The sequence below is a fragment of the Carassius auratus genome, chromosome 20, assembly GCF_003368295.1.
Source record: "Carassius auratus strain Wakin chromosome 20, ASM336829v1, whole genome shotgun sequence".
Classification (NCBI taxonomy): Eukaryota; Metazoa; Chordata; class Actinopteri; order Cypriniformes; family Cyprinidae; genus Carassius; species Carassius auratus.
This window is the reverse complement of record NC_039262.1, coordinates 17,179,435-17,201,047: the sequence shown is the minus strand read 5'-3', so window position 1 is coordinate 17,201,047 and position 21,613 is coordinate 17,179,435. Positions and strand designations below refer to the sequence as shown.

The window sequence follows — 21,613 nt, the reverse complement described above, 5'->3', positions numbered from 1 at the left end:
ACATAACGGTGCACCCAGCTATTTCATTTGTTTTAATACTTAGTCACAATTTATCTGTTTTTTTTTTTCTTTTTTCATCATGCTTTTTTAATAATTTTTTTATCTGAAATCATCAGCTGAGCCCACTTTGAAAAACTACAACTACTGTATATGAGTTAACGTGTTGCTTTCCTCTTTCCAGTATTTGCATGCATATACATATTCTTATAATAATCACAATTTGGTGATGTTCTGTGCAAGTAAGCGTCATTAACATATATGCCCATATTACCCTAAATGTCATAAGCATATTAAACCAGCATTTTGACATCAATCATTAGTTTATGTTCAAAGGAAGGTCAGTCTGGGTGACATTAGATAACAGATAGTTTTAAAAATTAAGCTACTTTACCATTTTTTGATTGTTTGGTTATTTTAATTCGCAAGCATGGTTTACATTAATTGAGTGTTCGGGTATTATTAAGATGAATGTAGTCTATAAATAAAAGTTTTTTTTTATATACTTTTAACTCTAAAAGTTATCTGAAAAAATACTAAGAATAAATCTCAAACATATGATGTGCATGTAAATTACATTGATTTGTTTCCATCTCACTATAGCAAACAGGTATAGAATATACGTTTTTTTTTTTTTTTTTTTTTTGGTTCTCAGTAGTACAATGCACATAGTCCAAACATAATTCATATCGCACCAAAAATACCACATACGTGTTTTTCTGTCCCTAAAGGGTGCAAATCGACTCGAAGGAAGGGAAGGATTGGATGATTACTGTAGCCCCCTGATCGTTAAAGCTTCCCACCGCTGCATAATTTCACGCGCTTCAGACTAAATGAGCGCTCACGTGCAATTGGATTTGCGCGCGCGCTCGTGTTCAGAGACGCAGAAAGTTTACAGTGGTTTACATTTTTTTCTTAATTTAGAGTTAAAACTGTAAAATAAAACAACAATTTATTGATATACCTTTTAAATGGTGTGTGGGATTAAGCAGGCTGAAACTGCTTAAGGCGTCATGAAGGGTTCAGGATGTTTTATTTATTAAATGTGAAACTGTTCCCTCTCTTTTTTCCCTTCACCTCTCCCTTCCCCTATACCTTTCCTTTCTGCTGCGTTCCTTTCTTTCCTGTTCTCCCTTCCTTCCTTTTAATCTCAGTGCGCTTCTGTTTTTGGTTATTTACATTCCTTTTCTTTATTAGTATTATTATTCATAAATTCTTAAAGCACTAATAATTTTGTACTTGAACATGATGCTGAACCTGTTGTCCCAATATGAGAATCCGGTTCTAATGTAATGTGTAAAGGCACGAAAAGCTGCATTCAGTAACGCTCGCTGCCGTCAAAGGTCGATATGTGTTTCCAAACTCACCGTTGCGCGAATCGGGCGTTCAGTACAACTGCTTTTTATGAAAAAAAGTGAGTTGGTGAGGAAGGTGGTAGGGTTCATTCACAGCTCGCTGTGAACCTCTCGGGATCACCTGCACGTGCATTTGCGCACAGTCTTGCGCAAGATCGCTCATCACCACCGGGAGGTCTCGTTTTTGGTCTCCCACGCGCATCATCTCGACTCCGCGTGCCACCGCGACGTGGGTCCGAACCGCGGAGATTTGACGAATGATCACGGATAAAGCGGATGAACACCTTTGGCTTTCCGAGGAGAGGCGAGGCTAACGGCTGTCAAGGTAGGCGAGTGATGTTGGATGGAAGTGAACAATCAGGGTTGTTTGAACCCACTTGGATTTTTCTAAGTGATGACATCGAGTGCCTAGCGAGCAGGTGCATGTGGATAAAGAGCGCGCAAAGGAGGCAGGTGCGGACGCGAGAGTTTGGTGCCGATGAGACAGACGCGCGTCTGAAAGCCGAGTGTCTTGCGATTATGCGCTTTTCTGTGTCTTGCGGTGGCGTTCCTCATGCATATACCCCATTCACTTGTTGATTGTTTGTAATCCTGCCTTGAAAACTCACGTGGGGTTTGGTTTTGGTTTTATTAGTGAATGAAGGAAGCTGAAGGCTTGTGTGCTCATTTGCTGAGGGTTGCGCTTCTCTTCGCAAGAAAGTAGTGTGCTGTAACACGTTGGTTAAACATTTGCATCTCAGTCAGTGTTGTTTTGGAATGTATGTTTCCATGTTTAATAATTAACTGCCATGTTTGTCTGATAAAAATGAATGCAGTTTATAAATATGCAACTTATTCCTGGACTATACAAGTTATTGTCAAACACGAAGAATGCTGTTACAATCGACCCCACTTCTTGGGTGGTTTGTAACACCAAATAAATAAAATTTACAATTGTCCTTGACTTTATTATTTTAGAATAATTATGATTTCCCTTCGCTTGTTTCAGTTTGATTCCAGATAGTAAACATAAACTTTAACAACAATATAGCTTTAATAATTTTGGGCACAAAATAGCAGCTAAACCTTATAGAAAGCTATCTATTTACTTAATCATACTTCGTGGCCAAATATGTGCCCATAAGTGGGTTAAATATGAAAAGACCTCACTCTGAAGGCATCCTTATTTGTAAAAGCATAAAAATAAAGCAAATAAAAGTTGCTTGAAAAATGCATGAAGTTCTCTTTTTGGGTTAGTATGTGGGTTAGGGAACCCTTTAGTTTTCAAATCTGTAACTGTCATTACGTAGTTTCTGGAGTTCAGTCATCTTACCTCAGACTGTCAACACACTCTCAACAGGTAAATTATTTTTACATTTAAATACAAATTGAACTTTAAAATGTTATCTGGTTTTCAAACAAACATGTTTTTTCTCTTCTTTTTTGATGACATCTAAGTGTGAGCAGCTCTGACTGAAGTTAGTAAGAGAGACATTGAATTTAGAATCCATATTGTTAGATTTTTTTTATTATTATTTATTACTAACATAGGCTACACTCCAAAAATGATGTCTCATTAGGCCTACTGATTTTCTGGAGTTCAGCTATCCAGCTACACAGACTATCAACACACTCTCAGCAGGTAAATGATTTATTTCTTAAAATGTCAATCATTTTTAACTTTCAAATTGCAATTGGTTTCTTACAAATCATGTCTTTTTCTCTTTTCAGTTTAAGAGAACATGTAAGTGTGACCAGTCCTGTTCAGTTAAGAATACTTCACTCCTTTTTAATCAATAAGTAACAAAAATGTTTTATTTATTGTACTTTTTTTTATTTGTTAAAAAAAATTGAATGATTCGCATTGTAACTCTGAACTCAATTTTGTGTATTTCAGTATTTCACATCCTACAACCTCGTCATCTGCAGAGAGAAACAGCCATTCAGTCACACCAAAATACACATAATGATGGACTTACAGGCATCATAGAGGATTATGAAAATACAGAATTTCACTAAAACTTGGTCCTCATTTCACTATTTCCAGTTTCTATTTTGTGTCACTTCTTTAAGTATTTATTTATGTTTAATGTCAATTGTCATTTTTGCTACAAATTCATGTAATTAAAAAATAAAAGTACCTAACTTTTTTTTTGTAAAACCCTAATATATACTACAGGATACTGTAATACCAGTCAGATAGAGGTGTAAAAAAAAAAAACTATATTAATAAATAATATATACAAATAATATTAATAATGATATAAATATGTTAATATACTAATAGAAATGAAATTAAACTATCATTAAAAGGTTATTTATAACAAGGTTTTTAAATCCTTCATATGTTTTAACAGAGCTTTTACTGTCACCTCAGCTGGATGGTGGTCATGTGATCTTGACTTCTCTCCAGCTGCAGCTCATTTCATGTTACACTGTGTGTTTCAAAACTCTCGCCTGCTGCAATTTTCTCAACCACTGAAACAGAGACAACACCCATACTGTGAATATTAAAAATATTCCAGTAATCCGAGAAATATCTTACTCTTTATTCAGTGCATAGTATACTCCCACCCCTTTTTTTTCATAAAATCTGAGGTTTAACTGATGCATTTATTTAAGTTTATTAATAACAGCCTCTTGCTCAGCCTGAAGTGTTTTGGGGTTCTAAGAGTCAGCACCCATAAACAGAGAGGTCTTGTCTAGTACCACCCTCATGACCTGATTTTTTTTTTTTTTTTTCAGGTGCTTGTCAAGGGAATTTACATGTATACTCCTACATATTCCAAGCATAGATGGACTGTGCATCACATGCCACATATATTTACATTTACATTTAGTCATTTAACAGTCGCTTTTATCCAAAGCGAGTTACAAATGAGGACAATGGAAGCAATCAAAAACAACAAAAGAGCAATGATATGCACGTGTTATAACAAGTCTCAGTTAGCTTAAACGCAGTACACATAGCAAGGGCTATTAAATAATATAAGAAATAAGAAGAAAAAAAACAGATGGGATAGAAAAAGAATAGAGCAAGCTAGTGTTCGAGATCTTTTTTTGTTTGTTTTGTTTTTTGCTTTTGTTAATTGTATAATAAATGAAAAGAAGACAGATAGAATACAAAGATTAGAAAGCTAGTTAGAATTTTGTATAATAAAAGAAAAGCCAGATAAAATAAAAAAAGATTAGAAAGCTAGTTAGAATCTTTTTCTTTTTTTTTTTTTCTTCTTTTTTTTTAAGAATAGAATTAGAATAATGCTAAAGTTAGAGGGTCACATAAAGATGGAAGAGATGGGTTCTAAGCTTATTCTTGAAGATGGCTAAGGACTCATTCCTCCAGGCAGGTCATTCCACCAGGAGGGAACATTTAATTTAAAAGTCCTTAATAGTGACTTTCTTAAACTTTCTTTTGGGATGGCACAATCAAGCGACGTTCACTTGCAGAACGCAAGCTTCTAGAGGGCACATAAGTCTGAATTTAGGTAAAGGGGTGCAGATTCAATTGTGGTTTTGTAGGCAAACATTAATGCCTTGAATTTCATGCAAAGAGCTATTAGTAGCCAGTGCAAATTGATAAACAGAAATATGACGTGTATTCTTTTCGGCTCATTAAAAATTAATCTTGCTGCCATGTTCTGGATTAATTGTAGAGTTTTGATAGAACTGGCTGGAAGACCTGTAAAAAGAGACCATTGCAATAGTCCAGCCTGGACAGAACAAGAGCTTGAACAAGGAGTTGTGCAGCATGATCCAAAAGAAAGGGCTTGATCTTCTTGATGTTAAATTAAGCAAATCTGCAGAACTGGACAGATGTAGCAATGTGGTCTGGGAAAGTTAGCTGATCATCAATCATAACTCCAAGGCTTCTAGCTGTTTCTTAAGGAGTTATGGTTCATGTGCCTAACTTGATGGTGAAATTGTGATGAAACGATGGGTTTGATGGGAAGCACAAGCAGTTTTGTCTTGGCAAGGTTGAGTTGAAGGTGATGGTCCTTCATCCAGCAAGCAGCTATCGTCAAATCATCAGGATGGAAAGAGAGGTAGTTGAGTGTCATCAGCATAGCAGTGGTATGAAAAGTCATGTTTTTGAATGACAGAACCTATTGATACCGTGTAGACAGAGAGGAGAAGTGGTCCAAGAAATATGCCCTGAGGCACCCCAGTAGTTAGATGTTGCCACTTGGAAACCTCACCTCTCCAAGATACTTTGAGTATATATACATATTTGAATGCATATTTGGCTGGTTATTTAATGTACTGTTTAAAGGGAAAGCAGTCATGAAATGGAACCAGACATTCATCAACAGTGAAATGGGCCCTGGATTGTGAAGAAAGGGTAATCGCTTGTCATGCTGTCATTGGCCCTGTCCTGTTTCTTTGTGATCAAAAAGTATGACACGGGCAAAAACCTGTAATGTCTTTAGAGACATGGTGGCTGAAAATATAGACCTTCCAGTGTCAGCATTCCAAAGGCTTGCTATTGCTTCTTCTTTTGATTAGTACACTTCTGCAAAAATGAGCAACCCTATGAAGGCTTGCAAGTCAGTCACATCAAAGTCCCCCTAGAGAGAGAGAGAGAGAGAGAGAGAGAGAGAGAGCACAAAGAGAAACGGTTCAGAAGGCTGGTTTACCCTGCTGTTTGCTCCTCCCCTATAACCCATGAAAATTATGTTTTTATTAAATTGACCTCATTATCACCCAAAACAAATGTGTGTAAAAGGTTGATATTTCTTATGTTTTATACAGCTAAAGACCAAATAACATTGATGCTACAAAATGTGTAGAGGAAAATATAATTTTGTTAATTTTATGTTTACTGGGTTGTCCCCATTAAAGGGATATTTCACCCAAAAATGATGTCATTAATGACTCACCCTCATGACCTCTGTTCATCTTCGGTACACAATTTAAGATATTTTAGATTTAGTCTGAGAGCTTTCTGTTTGACTCATTATGACAGCACCCAGAGAGCATGTGATGTAATGCTAAATTTCTCCAAATCTGTTCTGATGAAGAAACAAACTCATCTGCATCTTGCTTGGCCTGAAGCTGAGTATAATTTATAAAATGGCTTCCATAAACTCATGCCCCCCTATGTGTGTGTGTGCTTTGGATGTTCTGAAGTTGCTTTTAATAAGAAATATAAGATGTGCACATCACAGACACCAAACACTCCAGGCTGTGGTATTTTTAAATAATCTTGTAGTAACAGGTGTGGAGTGAAGTCATTTTGAGAGAAACATCTAGTTGTGTTAATTCATTCACTCGGTTATTCCGTTTAGCACAGGGTTTAAAGAAAAGCAAACCCCAAGAAGCCTTTGGCAGTGCAAATATTTGATCTCAGGAATAACATTTTAAGACTTGACAAAGATGAATGTGTGTGTGTGTGTAATAGAGAGTGTGTGTGTGAGAGAGAGAGAGAGAGAGAAGAAAGATGGCATACTATAATGGCAGAACAGAAGTGATTGAGAGGACATTGTGATGACATCTGTAAGTTTTACCACGGCGAGCCTGCACTCTTTCATAAATTCAAAGTCATGAAGGAAGGAAGGAGCTTGTTTGCTGTTAATATGTTCACAGAATATGACTTTCAAACAGCTTTACGGCGTGAGATTCAGATTGTATTTGTATCTGGAAGACGGTGCCTAGGAAATATTAGGTCATCAGTAAAACAGTACTTTTTTCCCCTTCCTCCAGAGTGTATAGATTTCTTTTCTGTTTTTTTTTTTTTTTTTGATGATTTGTCTTAGAAAAGAACTGCCCGTTTGCCAATGTAAAAAAACATGAAAGCTATTTTACTCATAAAATAGATTTGCGAAGAACATAGTGCAGATCTGAGATTATCGCTCTCTGGAGGTGTTTGAGTGTGCAGACTCAGCCTTTAGCTCCAGTGCTGATCAGTATGCTGCATGTGTGCATTTGAGGGAAGTAGGGAAGAAAGCAGGGAAGAAAAAAGAAGGAAAGAGAGAGGGAATATTTTTGCAAATGTGATTTAAAGAACTTGACAATTAGCCTGATGAAATTTAAATGCTAAATGCAGAGCTTACTGTTTTCTGTTTACTGGGAGGGATGCCTGAATGTTTTTTTTTGATATGACTGAACATGTGATTGAAGGATAACTGAAGTACTGTCAGCAGATTTTCACATAGACATCTCCCTCTCACTCTTTAACTCTGTTCCCAGACAGGTTAAAGGAATAGCTCACAATAAAATTTCTGTGAATAACAACTGCTGGCCTTAGTTAGGGTAATGTAATTGAATCTGTTTCTACTTTTGTCTACTATATAACATTTCTTGACAGTTACAATTATTAACTTTAACAATTCTGACTTTTTTCTTGGAATTCTGATGAAAAAGTCAGAGGTGAGAGAAAGGAAATCAAAATGTATTATTTTATAACAATTATTATTATTGTTATTATTCTCATGATTGCCTGGATACTACTGGAGACACTAATTCAGAATTGTGAGAAAATACATGTGAACTGTGAGATTGAAAATTTGTAATTTTGTAAGTTGTGAACATGTTTTATTCCATGGCAGGAAGAGCTACAGAACTGCAGCATCTTCAATTGATATAGGCTGTAGTTTAACAATAAGCAGTTGAGAAAACATCTTTCAAAATCATTTTTCAGTAGACATAATCAGTTTTGAAAGTTCTGTGTTATGAAAATGATGTGACCTATTAAAGACTGCAGCCTCATTTCATCCAAATATTATAAAATTGTTGGTCTGACTAAGGTCTGTTGTGTTTAAATCTATGCATTTTGCGGATGCATTATATACACTTTTTTCTTTTCATGGATTCTCTGGCATCCTGACCTTGGCGATGCTTGCTCTATATTCTCTGATTGAGCTTTCGGCTGTTTTAGTACTGAGACACAAAATACCTTAGAGACCTTAAAAATGCAGAAAGCATTGAAAGCGTTTTGTGTTAATTTGAATAAAAGCATTTTTTAAAAGGTTGTCATTCTTTTTTATATTATATTATTAAGGAAAAAGATTTGCAAATTGGTTGAAATGTAAAAAAAAAAAAAAAAAAAAAAAAAAAATTAAAATACTAATGTTTTAATTTAGCTTTTTTTATGCACCCAGTCAAATCCATGGAATAATGAGACTCAGTATCCTGTAAATTATACCAGTAATAAGTCATGGGGACACAAATGGCACTGTTTCATGACTCATTCTCAGATAATGAAAGATATTTCAATATTGAGGCAATTCATTATAAACCCATAATATGTATTCTGAATCAGACATATCGGTTACACTTCATTTACATTACATTTACATTTAATCATTTAGCATACGCTTTTATCCAAAGCGACTTACAAATGAAAACAACAGAAGCAATCATATAAACAAGAGAACAACAACAGTATACAAGTGCCATGACAAGTCTCAGTTAGTCTAGTACAGAACACATAGCCAGGGTTTACATATATATATATATATGAATGAATGACAAGAAAAGTGCTAGTATTAGTTGCTGCTGGAGAAAAAGATAAGTCAGATTTTACAAAAGATTTTAAAGTATGTGAACTTGCAGTGTACTTACCTAAGAAATCACTGGCAATAGAGGTAACCACATGGGTTAAGGTTAGGTTTAGGGTTATTACCCAGTTATTGTACTGCTGACATTTTTGTTTTTGTATGTGTGAAAACTTGAGTATTTATTATTATTATTATTATTATTATTATTATTATTATTATTATTATTGAGCTCTCTCTCTCTCTCTCTCTCTGTGTGTGTGTGTGTGTAGATGCCAGGACTGGACAACAGTACCTTCCATTCTAACATCCCAGTGGCTGCTGACATCACAGTGGGCATAGTTTACTCCCTTTTTGGTAAGAGAAGTATTTTTTTTTTTTTTATCTGCATTCTCATCAACTTTGTTCTATGAAACATAACAGAATTATAGGTTTCTCATTTGCTTCTATTTAATCTATATGCAGTACACATCAATGCACTGTGATCTTAGCTTATCTCCAATGCTTTTGATGGTGTATTTTTGTTAAACCCATGCAGGTGATAGTAAGTGATACGGATTACTTTATATTTGTGATTGTGAAATTGTTGGAATTCACTAAGAATGAATTGTGCTGGCTGATATAGTATCTTTTTCTTGTGTTATTTTAATATCTAAATCACTGAAGCAATTTTGCAAATCAGGTAATAACACAAACAGGCCTTTGAAATTGGGGCTGTTTGTGCAATCTGATCGCAATGTGAAGGCTTCATTCAAATAGTAATGAATAAATGGCACATGTACACAAATATGCAATATTTACACATATATTGTGTTTTGCCTTTCTACAAATGATAGATTAAAATATCCATTAATCTAGCAATTGCATTCTTAATTAAGTCACTCATAAAATATATTAGATAGCATGAAAGTCTGATATCTGTAACAGTGAATGTTACAGATACTGTCATGATCATTGCTTTTGTCTTGCCAACTGCAGTATGCTGCCAGCAATATTTCATTTGCTGTTTACACGCATCTTTCTGATTAGTTTAAGTGCCAACGATGCAGTTGTGAGAGGCTGCATCCATGACCCACTATAAAAACTCTCACGCACAAAGCACATTTATTGATTCTAGCCAGCTCTCAAAACCGAATTATACAATCAGTCACTCAAGCAGAAGTTTTCTTCTCCTGATTTTTCTTTTTCTCTATTTTTAAATATAAAAAAAATTACGGATGTTACCGCCTTGATGAGAAACCAAAAAATTCTAATGTTTTTAAAAATAATAACAATAATAAATAACTCCAGCGGATATTATGAGATAATGATGTCTTGTCACATGATCATTCAGAAATTTTTCTGCTAAAACAGTTGTGATTCTTAATATTTTTATGAATTATGACACAATAACGTTTAAAAATTGGGGTAAGAAAGATCAAAAAATAAATAAATAAAATAAGATTTATACTTTTTATTAGCACGGACACAATAAAATTGTTCAGAAAATACAGTAAAGACATTTAGAATCTTACAAGATATTTATATTTCAATTAAACTTTCTGTTCATCAAAGAATCCTGAAAAACATTAAGCATTAATCATTAATTAATTTTTCAGGAACAATAAAAACCATCATTAAAGATTTAGCACCAAAACCAATTTAATAATCAACATATTGTAATTATTTTTAAAGACTGAAAAATGGGACTGATGGGAAACATAGAATAAAAAAAGAATAACAACAACAACAAAAAAACATACACAAACAAAACCAAATTAAACCATGCGGCTCATGATGTTACAATGATGTGTAAAGACACAGAACATTTATATTATATTATATTATATTAATATTGCTTGTCTACCTCTGATTCACACAATGTGCAAACTGTTAGACTTCGCCAGAGTGCGTTCTCTAGTGGACCATTGACATTCTATCTACAATCTCAATTAGGAGTGTATTTCTTATAAGTGTGCAATCTGCCATAAAGCAAGAAGAATAAGCCTCTCCACGTGCCTGCTGCTGAGAATGCACTCAGGAGAATTCGAACAGTTTGCACATTGCAAGAATCAGAGGTAAAAAAAAAAAAAAAAAAAAAATTATATGATTACTGTTCAGTTCCTTGTACAGACCAATCGTTTTGTGTCTTTACACATCAGTGTATCATCAAAAGCCACAGGGATTAATTTGGTTTTGTTTGTTTTATTCTATGTTTTAGCCGTGATTCCCATCCACTTACATTTTAAGACTGACAGACAGCAACTTTTTCAGTAAAAAAATATCAGTTTGTGTTCTACTGAAGAAACAAAGTCACCTACATCTTGGATGCCCTGGGGGTAAGCAGATAAACATCAAATTTTCATCTTTAGGTGAACTATCCCTTTAATACCCTCAATGTAAGTTAATAAGATTCTTTTAGTGTCTTTTAGTAATCCGCAAATAAAGTACTTTGCACTTTATTGCATCACACACAAACTACACGCACACAAACAAACAAAAGATCAATTTCTGCTACCACGCTCACTAAGACATGCACACAAAGGCCCTTCTACAGTTGATGGCCTTTTTGATAAATAGATGCTGAACTGACTGTAAAGCTCTAACATATGGAAGTTTTGGCCTTGTATTTGCAAATGTGCTACATACTTTGTGTTGTCTGTATGTGAGTGTATCATATATGATTTAAAGAGGTCCTATGATGCAATTTCACGTTTCCTTTCTCTTTGGAGCGTTACAAGCTCTTGGTGCATAAAGAAGATCTGTCAAGACTAAAATCTCAAATCCAAAGAGATATTCTTTATAAAAGTTAAGAGTCAGCCAGTCCTATCTAAAACGGCTCATTCTAACACCCCCCCACATGTCTACGACACGATGTGGAAAGATATGCATAACACCGTTCAAAAGTTCATGCAAAGAAAGGCGGCATAACTTTTATTCTCGTTGTTGTGGAGAAGCTGTTTTTCATTGTGAAAGCGAAACTAATTTGTTTGGCCTTTCAAAAGAGGACACGACTAGAAATTAGTGTATAACTTGTATTTACAACACTGTTCCAGAACAGTTCTACCCAAATATGTGTGCAACGCATTTTCCGGAGGATGAGGACTGTTTCCTGTGAGAGTAGCCTTCAACTTGATGATTTATTAACAAATTTCAAGAGGAGCACTCGCAGATAATCAATGTGGCCAATTCACCATCATCTATCCAACCACCATGAGAGAGAACCACAATAAATAATCAAAGTAGCCTTACCTTCATTCTCTCTATTCTTTCAGCATCCCTCCACCATCCCAATTCCTCACTGTCGACCCATTCTGGGTGGGGAGCACTCAGCGTTCAGGCTGATACCGAGCTCGGAGTTCTCTCCCTGGGCAGCATGTCAAATATGTATACTATTCCTCTCACTTTATTATCTGCAAGGCAAACTCATATAACCAGTGTCTGTTTCTTTAAAGTGGGCCAGTACCATATTTGCAAGGACAGTCTGGTACGTCTGACTCTCAGTCTGCAAGTAGTTTAAATATGTTAAGGATTTGCCACTGATGATTGCAACGCAAGTTTTGAGCAGTGTAGAGTAGAGCTTGTTGTTTGTTGTTTCTCCGATCACTAATGCAAACATGGTTTTATGTTTACGCAGCACGATTCGCAAAACAACGTGTAATAAGACAGTGTAAGTGATTATCAGTATTTATGTCACCACGGGATGCAACAAATGCCTCGTTTGGAATGGGTTTTATTGTTTTTGTCTTGTCATGTTGGGACACACATCATCACTATATGGTGAGGGGCATAACATTTCCATCACAAGCTTGAAGCATTCATCCAATCACAATGCACTGGATAGTTGGCCAATCAGAGAACACCTCGGTTTCCAGACAGATGAGCTTTTTAAAAAAGGACGCATTTCAGAAAGTGAAGTTAAAGTGAAAGTGAAGTTAAAGTCGTAACATTTGCAAAGTTTGGTAACCCATACTCAGAATTGGTGCTGTGCATTTAACCCATTAAAGTGCACACACACAGCAGTGAGAAGTGAACACACACCCAGAGCAGTGGGCAGCTGTATATCTAGTGCCCAGGAAGAGAGCTCTGTTTATCCACTCCTTTCTTCCTACTGTACAACTCCTGTCAGCACCGAGACTCGAACCTGCGGGTTACATGTCCAACTCTTTAACCATTAGGCCACAGCTGTCCCATAATGTGCAGTATGTGGAAAATAATGTGTTTTTTTTTTTAACCTTAAACCATATAAACACATTTCATTACACCAAATATACAAAATAATTTTCTTTTAAGTAACATCATATGACCCCTTTAAACTCTGACATTAATTTTCCTTCTAACAAAAATTATTTCTCTTTGATGAATGCTTGAACTGAAGGTAAAGCCTAGGTCTGTACACAAAGCTTGAACATAAGTAGGCATTTTCATGTTCATGTTGGTTTTTTGTGCTGTCCTCAGTTTGTTTTGATAGAAAACGCTGTAGTGCCACAATGTTTCATTTGAAATGCACTGTGGATCTCTGCCGTGTTTAGTAATTATTTATGTGAAACAAATTGTCTGTGGAGCACTACAAAACATCTTACAATCCTCCTTGGTCTTATTATTATTATTTATTTATTTTGGTTTACAGTTCCTTGCATAGCTTGTTGCTGTGAGATTAAAATAATTAGACACGAGGTTGATGAAAGTGTTCACTTTCAGCATCATAATTACTGATGCTTTAGGTGCAGAAACAATGGAGAATTGAGTGCCTGAACACTTGTCTGCCAAATGCTAATTGGCTTTTTCAATTCGACATACAGAGCACTGACCTTCTCCTTTATTCTGTCTCTCTTCTGTTTCGCTCTCTTTCATTCACTCTCCTTGCCTCTGTACCCTTCCTCTTGTCAGCTTCCTCAGCGAAATAAGGATAAGACTGTTGTTTATATCAGGCTGGTAGATTAGCACCTCATCACATGGCTCGGTGGAATACTTGATTTGATTTGCAATCAAACCATTGAACCATCAAATATTTGTGTGCAGTGGCTGCTGAACTGTATATTTTACTGTTTTCTATTACAACATTGCTACTTCAGTGTGTCTTGCATTACTGTCCAGTGTTTTCTATGTTTAATGGAGTATGAACCATTTTTATTATTAGTATTTTATTTTTTCAAACTGAAATGGGCCGATGACACATTTCAGGAATAATAAAATCAGGAATTGAAACAATTTTTAATTTCGTTTGCTTTGCTTTTTGTTTTAGTTTTTTTTTTGCGATATAGTAGTTTCAGCCTCGGACGTTACGACCACGGACCGTCTGGTGCTCAATGTCTGATGCATATGGCACACAAAAGAGGAGACACTTCCAAATCGTCATTTGATTGTTTGAATTATACAGGATTTCCGGGAGACGTCTGTGTCTCATTCTTTAACGTTCTGCCTAGAAACAAAGTTACTGTGATGCCAAGCCCCTCACGAAAGAAGAAAGCCGTAGCGTTTACAACTGTGATGATGAGCACTTATCAGGATCAGCTAAGTGCTGGATCCTCAAAAGTATATGAAATACTTAAAGTTTGCGGCATAGAATCTTTAAAATATGTCTCAGAGTTTTATGACAGCATCACCCTGTTAGGTTTGTGTACATGATCCCTGTCATGGGAATTTTTCAGTTTATATTTTATTGATTACAGAACTCAGTATTGCATGCTTTTAAACTTAAGTTTAATATTTTAAGGTATTAAAGCAAGGTCTGAGTCTTCATTTGTGTGTGCTGTTTCTTTACAGAAGGTCTCACAGCACATCTGAAGCTTAGACACTATAGATGTAAATTTGATGAGATTTCCTGACAGTACTGTGTATCAGGTTTGTGATCCTAAGGGAGATTGTTGTGAAAATGTATTTCACTTAATAGAATAAATATACAATTACGATATAATTTCTATCATATTTTCATAAATCATAAATATGATGTTATCCATTCTGAAGCTGACTTAATAATAATGTAATCTTACTGGAATATTCCTTTAAATTGTTGTTATGCGAGTAAAAGTCAGGTTTTAAGCCTGAGAACTTTAAATCTATATGATTTAGGAGAGTCTATAGAAAAGGCTGAACATCGAATACGAAGCTTAGCAATATAAAATCAATCCAAATATTGTTAAATCTAAAAAAATAAAAAAATAAAACATGACAGTCTAATCTTACATTAACCAACATTTAAGCCATTTAATGGCCTGTTTCTGGTCACAAAGTTGTCATACACCATACAAACAGCATTTCCAAGAATTTCATAATTGGCATTTCATCAAGCACTGTCCTCTTGTTTACTGTAGCTTGCTCATTTTTACAAAACAGAATGTGAGAGATTTTCAATAAAACAAAATGTTTATCAAATTATAAAAAAAGATGAAATGAATACTTATTATTTTAATTTGCCATTTCCTTTAAATAAACAATTTTATGCCATAATGACTTTTTTATGCCATTATGACTCTTTTGCCATACTGACTCTTTTTTTTTTTTTTTTTTGACTGTATGAAGTTCAATTATCGCTACTGTCTGCTTTTGAAAAGCTTTTGACTTATTGCTCTACTGTCCTATCTATCAGGCAATGACTTTGCAGCTAGCATTTGCCTCACAAAACTGATTTCAGACACACTTCTGAGGCAGCATAATGGTTTAGTGATCTACAGCCAGTGTTGGGATCGGTACTCAAAAAAATTTAATTTATTACTCATTACTAGTTACAAATTAAAAAAAGATGGTATTTATAATGGTATTTATAAAATAAATGAAAACACTATAGTGTAGCTATAATTTATAATGATACAAAAAAAACAACAGAAAAAAATATCAACAGTTTAACTCATAAATAATAATAAGAATAGTGTAACTATAATTTATTTGCGACCTATATACACTTATATAATTTCATTATTTTATCAAATGAAGCCACATAAGATTATAAGAATATATATTTTTTTTCCTAAAATAATTTTTACTTTCTTCTTTTTATATCAGGATCAAAGGGATTTTGATGGGCAAAGCCATGTAATGCCAGAGTAAAGTAATGCCACAATTCTATAATGCCACAATTTACACATTGGTGTTCATATCATCCTTTCATCTCACAAAATCAGACTTTATGTGTTCACAAGTCATGAATAAATCTAGGAATTATTGGATTGTTGGACTTCAAAGAGGGGTTAAGTAACTAGCCCAACAGGCGCAAAAACATTATAAGATGATATTTAATTAAATTACAGTTGCGTTGGTTGACCAAAATTCAATTTCATTTCAACGTGTAATGTCAATGTTAATTTCATGTCCAATACAGACATCAGCTGATGTTTATATTTGTTGATTTAAGGTTGTGTGACCAAAATCCAATGTGAAGTCAATGTCAGATTGCCATCAAATACTGACATCAACCTGATTTTCATTCTCGACCAAAAAGTGATGTCTGTTCAACATCATGTCCAACATCAGCCTGATAAATTGACATCCTGTGACTGCTGGGGAGTAACTAGCAGTTTTATGGCTGGTAACTGTAATGTATTATTACTAAAATCTTAAAGGGTTGGTTAACCCAAAATTCCAAACCTGCAAGAACTTCGTTCATCTTTGGAACACAAATTAAGACATTTTTGATGGAATCTGAGAGCCCCAACCCTCCATAGACAGCAATGCAACTGCAGTGCTCCCAGGTTAAGAAATATAGCAAGGACATCATTAGAATAGTTGGTAATAAGCTACAGGAATACTTTTTGTGCGCAAAGAAAACAATAATAACATAATTTATTCAAGAATTCTTCTCCTTGAGTTACCGTCTTCCACCATTTTGGAGAGTATCCACTGAACGTAAACAACGTAATCAGCATGCGTGCGCTTTCGTTGAATGTAGTCAGCGTTGTTTATGTTTAGTAGACAACAGGTTGTGTTCCTTTCGGTTCAGGTCTTCTGTATGTGCTTTGGTAAATATAAAGCCGTTTTCAAGAGATCTTCAAAGGAGATACCAAACATAATGATAACCTATGACCATGCAGGCTGAAATATAAAAGCCTGCATTTTTTTTTTTTTTCACTAACATTCTATTAAAATTGAATTCCAATAATAAACACAATTGATTAGCTGATTGTCTTAAAAGTCCATAGATATAGGCATCAGTTCATACTGCAGTCAACACTTTCTCTAACAAGCCGATGACCAGATGATGCTCGACATACACCACATGTCTTTGATTCTCCACAAACCGACTTGTGTTGTGTGCAAAAAGAACTTCTGGTTCTAAAGTCAGTTATGTCAGAAAATAACTTGTTTCAAGTCATTAGCTCAAGTCCAAGAGACACGACCAGCATATTTAAAGTATGTGTATCTTTTTGTAGCAGAACAAGCTTGAAAGTCTAATGTTATTTTACTAATAATTCAAAAACTGCTTTTCTAAAAACTCCTGAGGGAACCCATCAAAATGCGAATTCTCTTCTGTCTTTTGGGACTACAGACTGCAGTGCCAAATATCTTTTCTGCAACACTTTCACCTTTATCAAGAATTTACAAATTAGAGCATGGGTCAGTTCAAATTTGTTGGTGGGTGAAAAAAAAAAAAGCTTCAGAAACGATCTTGTGAAAATTTTCACTTCATCATACCACAAATTCATCTTACATTTTTGGTTTTGCAGGTGTTTGTTCGCTCTGTGGAAACAGTATGCTGCTGTATGTGTCCTTCAAGAAGAAGCACCTCTTAAAACCAGCCGAGTTCTTCATTGTTAACCTGGCCATCAGTGATCTGGGCATGACTCTCAGTCTCTACCCCCTCGCGGTCACCTCAAGTCTCGCACACAGGTACCACAAAGAAATAAAAACTACGAAAAAGGCAGGAAAAAGCAATGACAGTTATGGACAGTTATAGACCCGCATGCAGATGGTCCTGCAATGTACCTACTGCAGCGTAGATTCAAGACCCCTACAATTTTTATATTGGTTTGGCTTGAGTTTGTAAAAGTTGATTTATTTTCTTTGCTCTCCCTTTCTTTCTCTTTCTATCTCTCCATATCCTGTATAGACATAATAATCTATCACTTTACTCCAGCTTATCATGTTTCCAAGGCAAAATGGTTCATATAATCCAAACCAAAAAGGCACACACACATTCAGTTCAATGTGCCATCAAGACGAAACTGGCCAGTAAACGCAAAGATAATAATGATTTTTGGAGACATGGAAAGAATGTAGGAGACAGACTAAATCCAAGGGCTCCTTTTGAGCTGAGCGACTTACAGATAGAGCACATGTCACACATAAATCCAGCCCACTTCCATCAAGGTTAAACTGTCCTCTACTTCAGACTGTGGTTAAGAATGACAATTGCAGTCATTAGTTTATGTGACTTCATGCTGCATCTGAAATGTACCGTAAGTCAGAGGTGTGCCCAAGACTTTGTCCCTCATTTATGTCTGTGAATGATGGATTGTACATCAGGCCACAAACTAACCCAAAGCACATATGAATCCTAAAGGAGAATGTCTTTTAATAGAGGCCCTTGAAATGCTTGATAAATAGGCTTTTAAACTTGCTACCCTTGTCTTTTGTTGTTGACATCAGGGGATGTGTATCCAGTCAAAATCAATGACATTTTGGTTATTTACCAATTACTGTTGTTTATGCATTTACAAAATTCAGTTTACCTATTAAGTATACGTAATTTTCATTAATGCATTTTTAATACATTTCATTCCTTGAAACATTTTTGCTGAGTTGTTATGATTTTAATGTTGTTATTTTTTGTTTTGTTTTATTCTGTATTGACTTTTTTATTTTATTTATACACTTTTTATTTCTTTATTATTCTGAAGTATTAATTCTTATTTATTTTTCTTTCACTTTGTCATAGTTATTTAAAGCAATTTGAATGATCAAATGTGCTAAATACTTAAACTTGCTTTGCTTTTTCTTAATATAGTATAGTGACAAAGTATAATGAAGAAGGCTGTTATTAAATCTATTTGCAAGGCAAAAGTTGTGATTTGACTGACAAGAATGCATAATAAGGAGGACTACTTTGCGAAGAACCACTGAAGATCCTTTGATTTAGCTTTTTCTTGCTGAGTGCTGTTTCTGTTTGCAGATGGCTTTATGGAAGGACAGTGTGTGTGATCTATGCCTTCTGTGGTGTTTTGTTTGGAATCTGCTCTCTGACCACTCTCACTATACTCAGCACTGTATGCTGCCTCAAAGTCTGCTATCCACTTCACGGTAACCTACATTATATATATATATATATATATATATATATATATATATATATATATATATATATATATATATATATATATATATTTTATTATGTTAAATACAGTGCAAAAGTCCTCAAGTAATTGAACTGAATCACTATTGGTTTGGTTGAGAGAATAATTCAATGACTCACTCATATAAACATTCACTTGTTATTTCTTTTATGAATTAGCGCTTAAATAGAATTAACAATTCAATGACTCACTTATGAAAGTCACTTGTTCTTAAATACATTTACAGATTTATTTATTTTATACTTTATTGTTTTGCACTAATATGATGATTGGTTGGGTTGACAGAATAATTCAATGACTTACTCAGATGGCCACTTGTTTTGTTGGTGCATGAATTGGTGCTTTGATGAATTCATAGAATGAATGATTCAATGACTCACTTATAAAAGTAACTTTCTTTTAAAATAATATTACATCATATGTGTTTATCTCTAGGTAATAGGTTCACCTATGAGCACGGTCGTGTGCTAATAGCCTGTGCATGGGCCTATGCACTTATGTTCGCATGCTCCCCCCTCGCCAACTGGGGTCAGTATGGTCCTGAACCCTATGGCACAGCCTGCTGTATTGACTGGGCATGGTCCAATCACGACTCAATCGCCCGCTCTTACACCTCGGTGCTCTTCATTGCCTGCTACCTGCTGCCATGTGGCATCATCATCGTCTCCTATACACGCATACTGCTCACGGTCCGAGAGTCCCGCAGAGCAGTGGAGCAGCACATCTCAGCACAGACACGCATGGGCAGTATCCAGGCCATCATTGTGAAGGTGTGGTGTTCATTCTTTTTTTTTTTTTTTTTTTTTTTTCAATACAACTATACTGAGTACAATGTTGTATAAAAGTTATGCAAAAGGTTGACAAAGGTAAAAGTCTTTGCTTTCCTTTATGAACAATTCATTGTGTTCTTGCTGAATAAAAAGTATGCATTTCTTAAAATTATGCATAAACTTCTTTTGAACATTAACATATATATTTCCAAAATATCAATGAGTTAGATTTTTTTATTGTGTTGGAACAGCTGCCAACATGAGCCCAACGTGCACTCCTAACTCCTTCCGTAATGTTAAAGGTGATATACCATGATGGCCCTCACGAAGTATTGCATGAAGCCTCTATCCTGCTCTTTCTCTATCTTTGTCCAGATGAGTGTGGCGGTGTGTATAGGATTCTTCACTGCATGGAGTCCATATGCACTAGTGTCTATGTGGGCAGCGTTTGGCCATTTGGAGGACATTCCGCCCCTTGCCTTCGCCATCCCTGCAGTTTTTGCCAAATCCTCCACCCTTTATAACCCTCTCATCTACCTCTTGCTCAAACCCAACTTCCGCCACCTCCTCTGCAAGGACATGCGCTCCCTGCGAGGGGTTTGCATGCACTACTGCCTGTGTCAGTGTTTTCCCCTCTGGAGCTACCGCCCATCGCTAGCCCTCAATCTGCGGCCCCTACGGCGACAAGGCAAATCCATCTCAGAATCGACAGGGGGGCCTGTAGGTCTGTTTCATTGCCCTTGCGAGAGGTGCAACGACCCATTTGAGCAGTTTAAGCACTACCCACGCCACTGTCCCGTCAACGTGAACACTGTGCAGTTGTCTCTGCAGGACAGCACCGAACCCGAATTGGAGCTGGAACTTAAACAAAAACCCACAGAGGTAAAAGAACGCAAACCAAAGAGCCAGTCAATGGAGTGTAAGAAATCTGTACGGGTGATTGTGAGGGGACGGAAATGTTCTGAGATTGACAGTCTGGAGATCACTTTGGAAACGTTGCCTGTTCACAGCAAAGCTGCCAAAAATGCCAAACCATAACACCTGAGCCTATGCATGGGTGTCTGTTTAAACGCATGCAGTGCGTGTGTGTATTCACTTGTCTTGGAGTGGAGCAGACTTTCACATATGCCTCAATTAAGACCCTGACAACAAATGACTGTCTGCACAAAGTATTGTGTGTTGATTTGTCAGTAATGGCAATGGCATGGGATTGTTTTTTAAAGGAAAAAAAAAAATGTTTATTATGAACAACTGACAAAATATTAGTGTTTTTTTTAACTCAGTGATTCTTTTTTTAATGAAGTGTACACATGTCTTGGCTACCTGCTGAGGGACTGAACACATATGCATTCTTGAAGTCACTTCGGTAAACATGAACAGTACTTTCTACAACGTGTGCTACTGAAACCTCCTTTCAAATCACTTTTTACACATGGAATAGTTAGCCATGGATCATTTTAAAACCCGTTTAAATTAAATCCTACATTATTTTGCTTCATTTCATATTTCATATTGCTTATAATTACTTAGGGTTAACCATTAATCCTGGGTACTCATATGCTGTTTCAACCCGTATATTCCTTAATCCTAAAATAATGTTCTTATTTGCATATTTGCAATGTCAGTGTCATTGATTTGATAAAAAAAATATCACCAATAACAGCTTTAGCATTGCACATCTTCATATTATACAGGTGCTGGTCATATTATTAGAATATCATCAAAAAGTTTATTTATTTCACCAATTCCATTCA

At 35.5% G+C, this 21,613-nt stretch overlaps 1 protein-coding gene across 1 annotated transcript; it reads left to right on the top strand.

The window, feature by feature from the left end:
• Positions 1-1,338: 1,338 nt before the first annotated feature.
• On the top strand, positions 1,339-21,000 carry LOC113037842 (opsin-5-like). Its single transcript, XM_026195190.1, has 6 exons — positions 1,339-1,677; positions 9,097-9,181; positions 17,464-17,626; positions 18,909-19,036; positions 19,525-19,859; positions 20,235-21,000. The coding sequence occupies exons 2-6, from the start codon at positions 9,097-9,099 to the stop codon at positions 20,895-20,897; spliced, it is 1,374 nt and encodes a 457-aa protein (XP_026050975.1). The 5' UTR covers positions 1,339-1,677; the 3' UTR covers positions 20,898-21,000.
• The last annotated feature ends 613 nt before the right edge of the window (positions 21,001-21,613 follow it).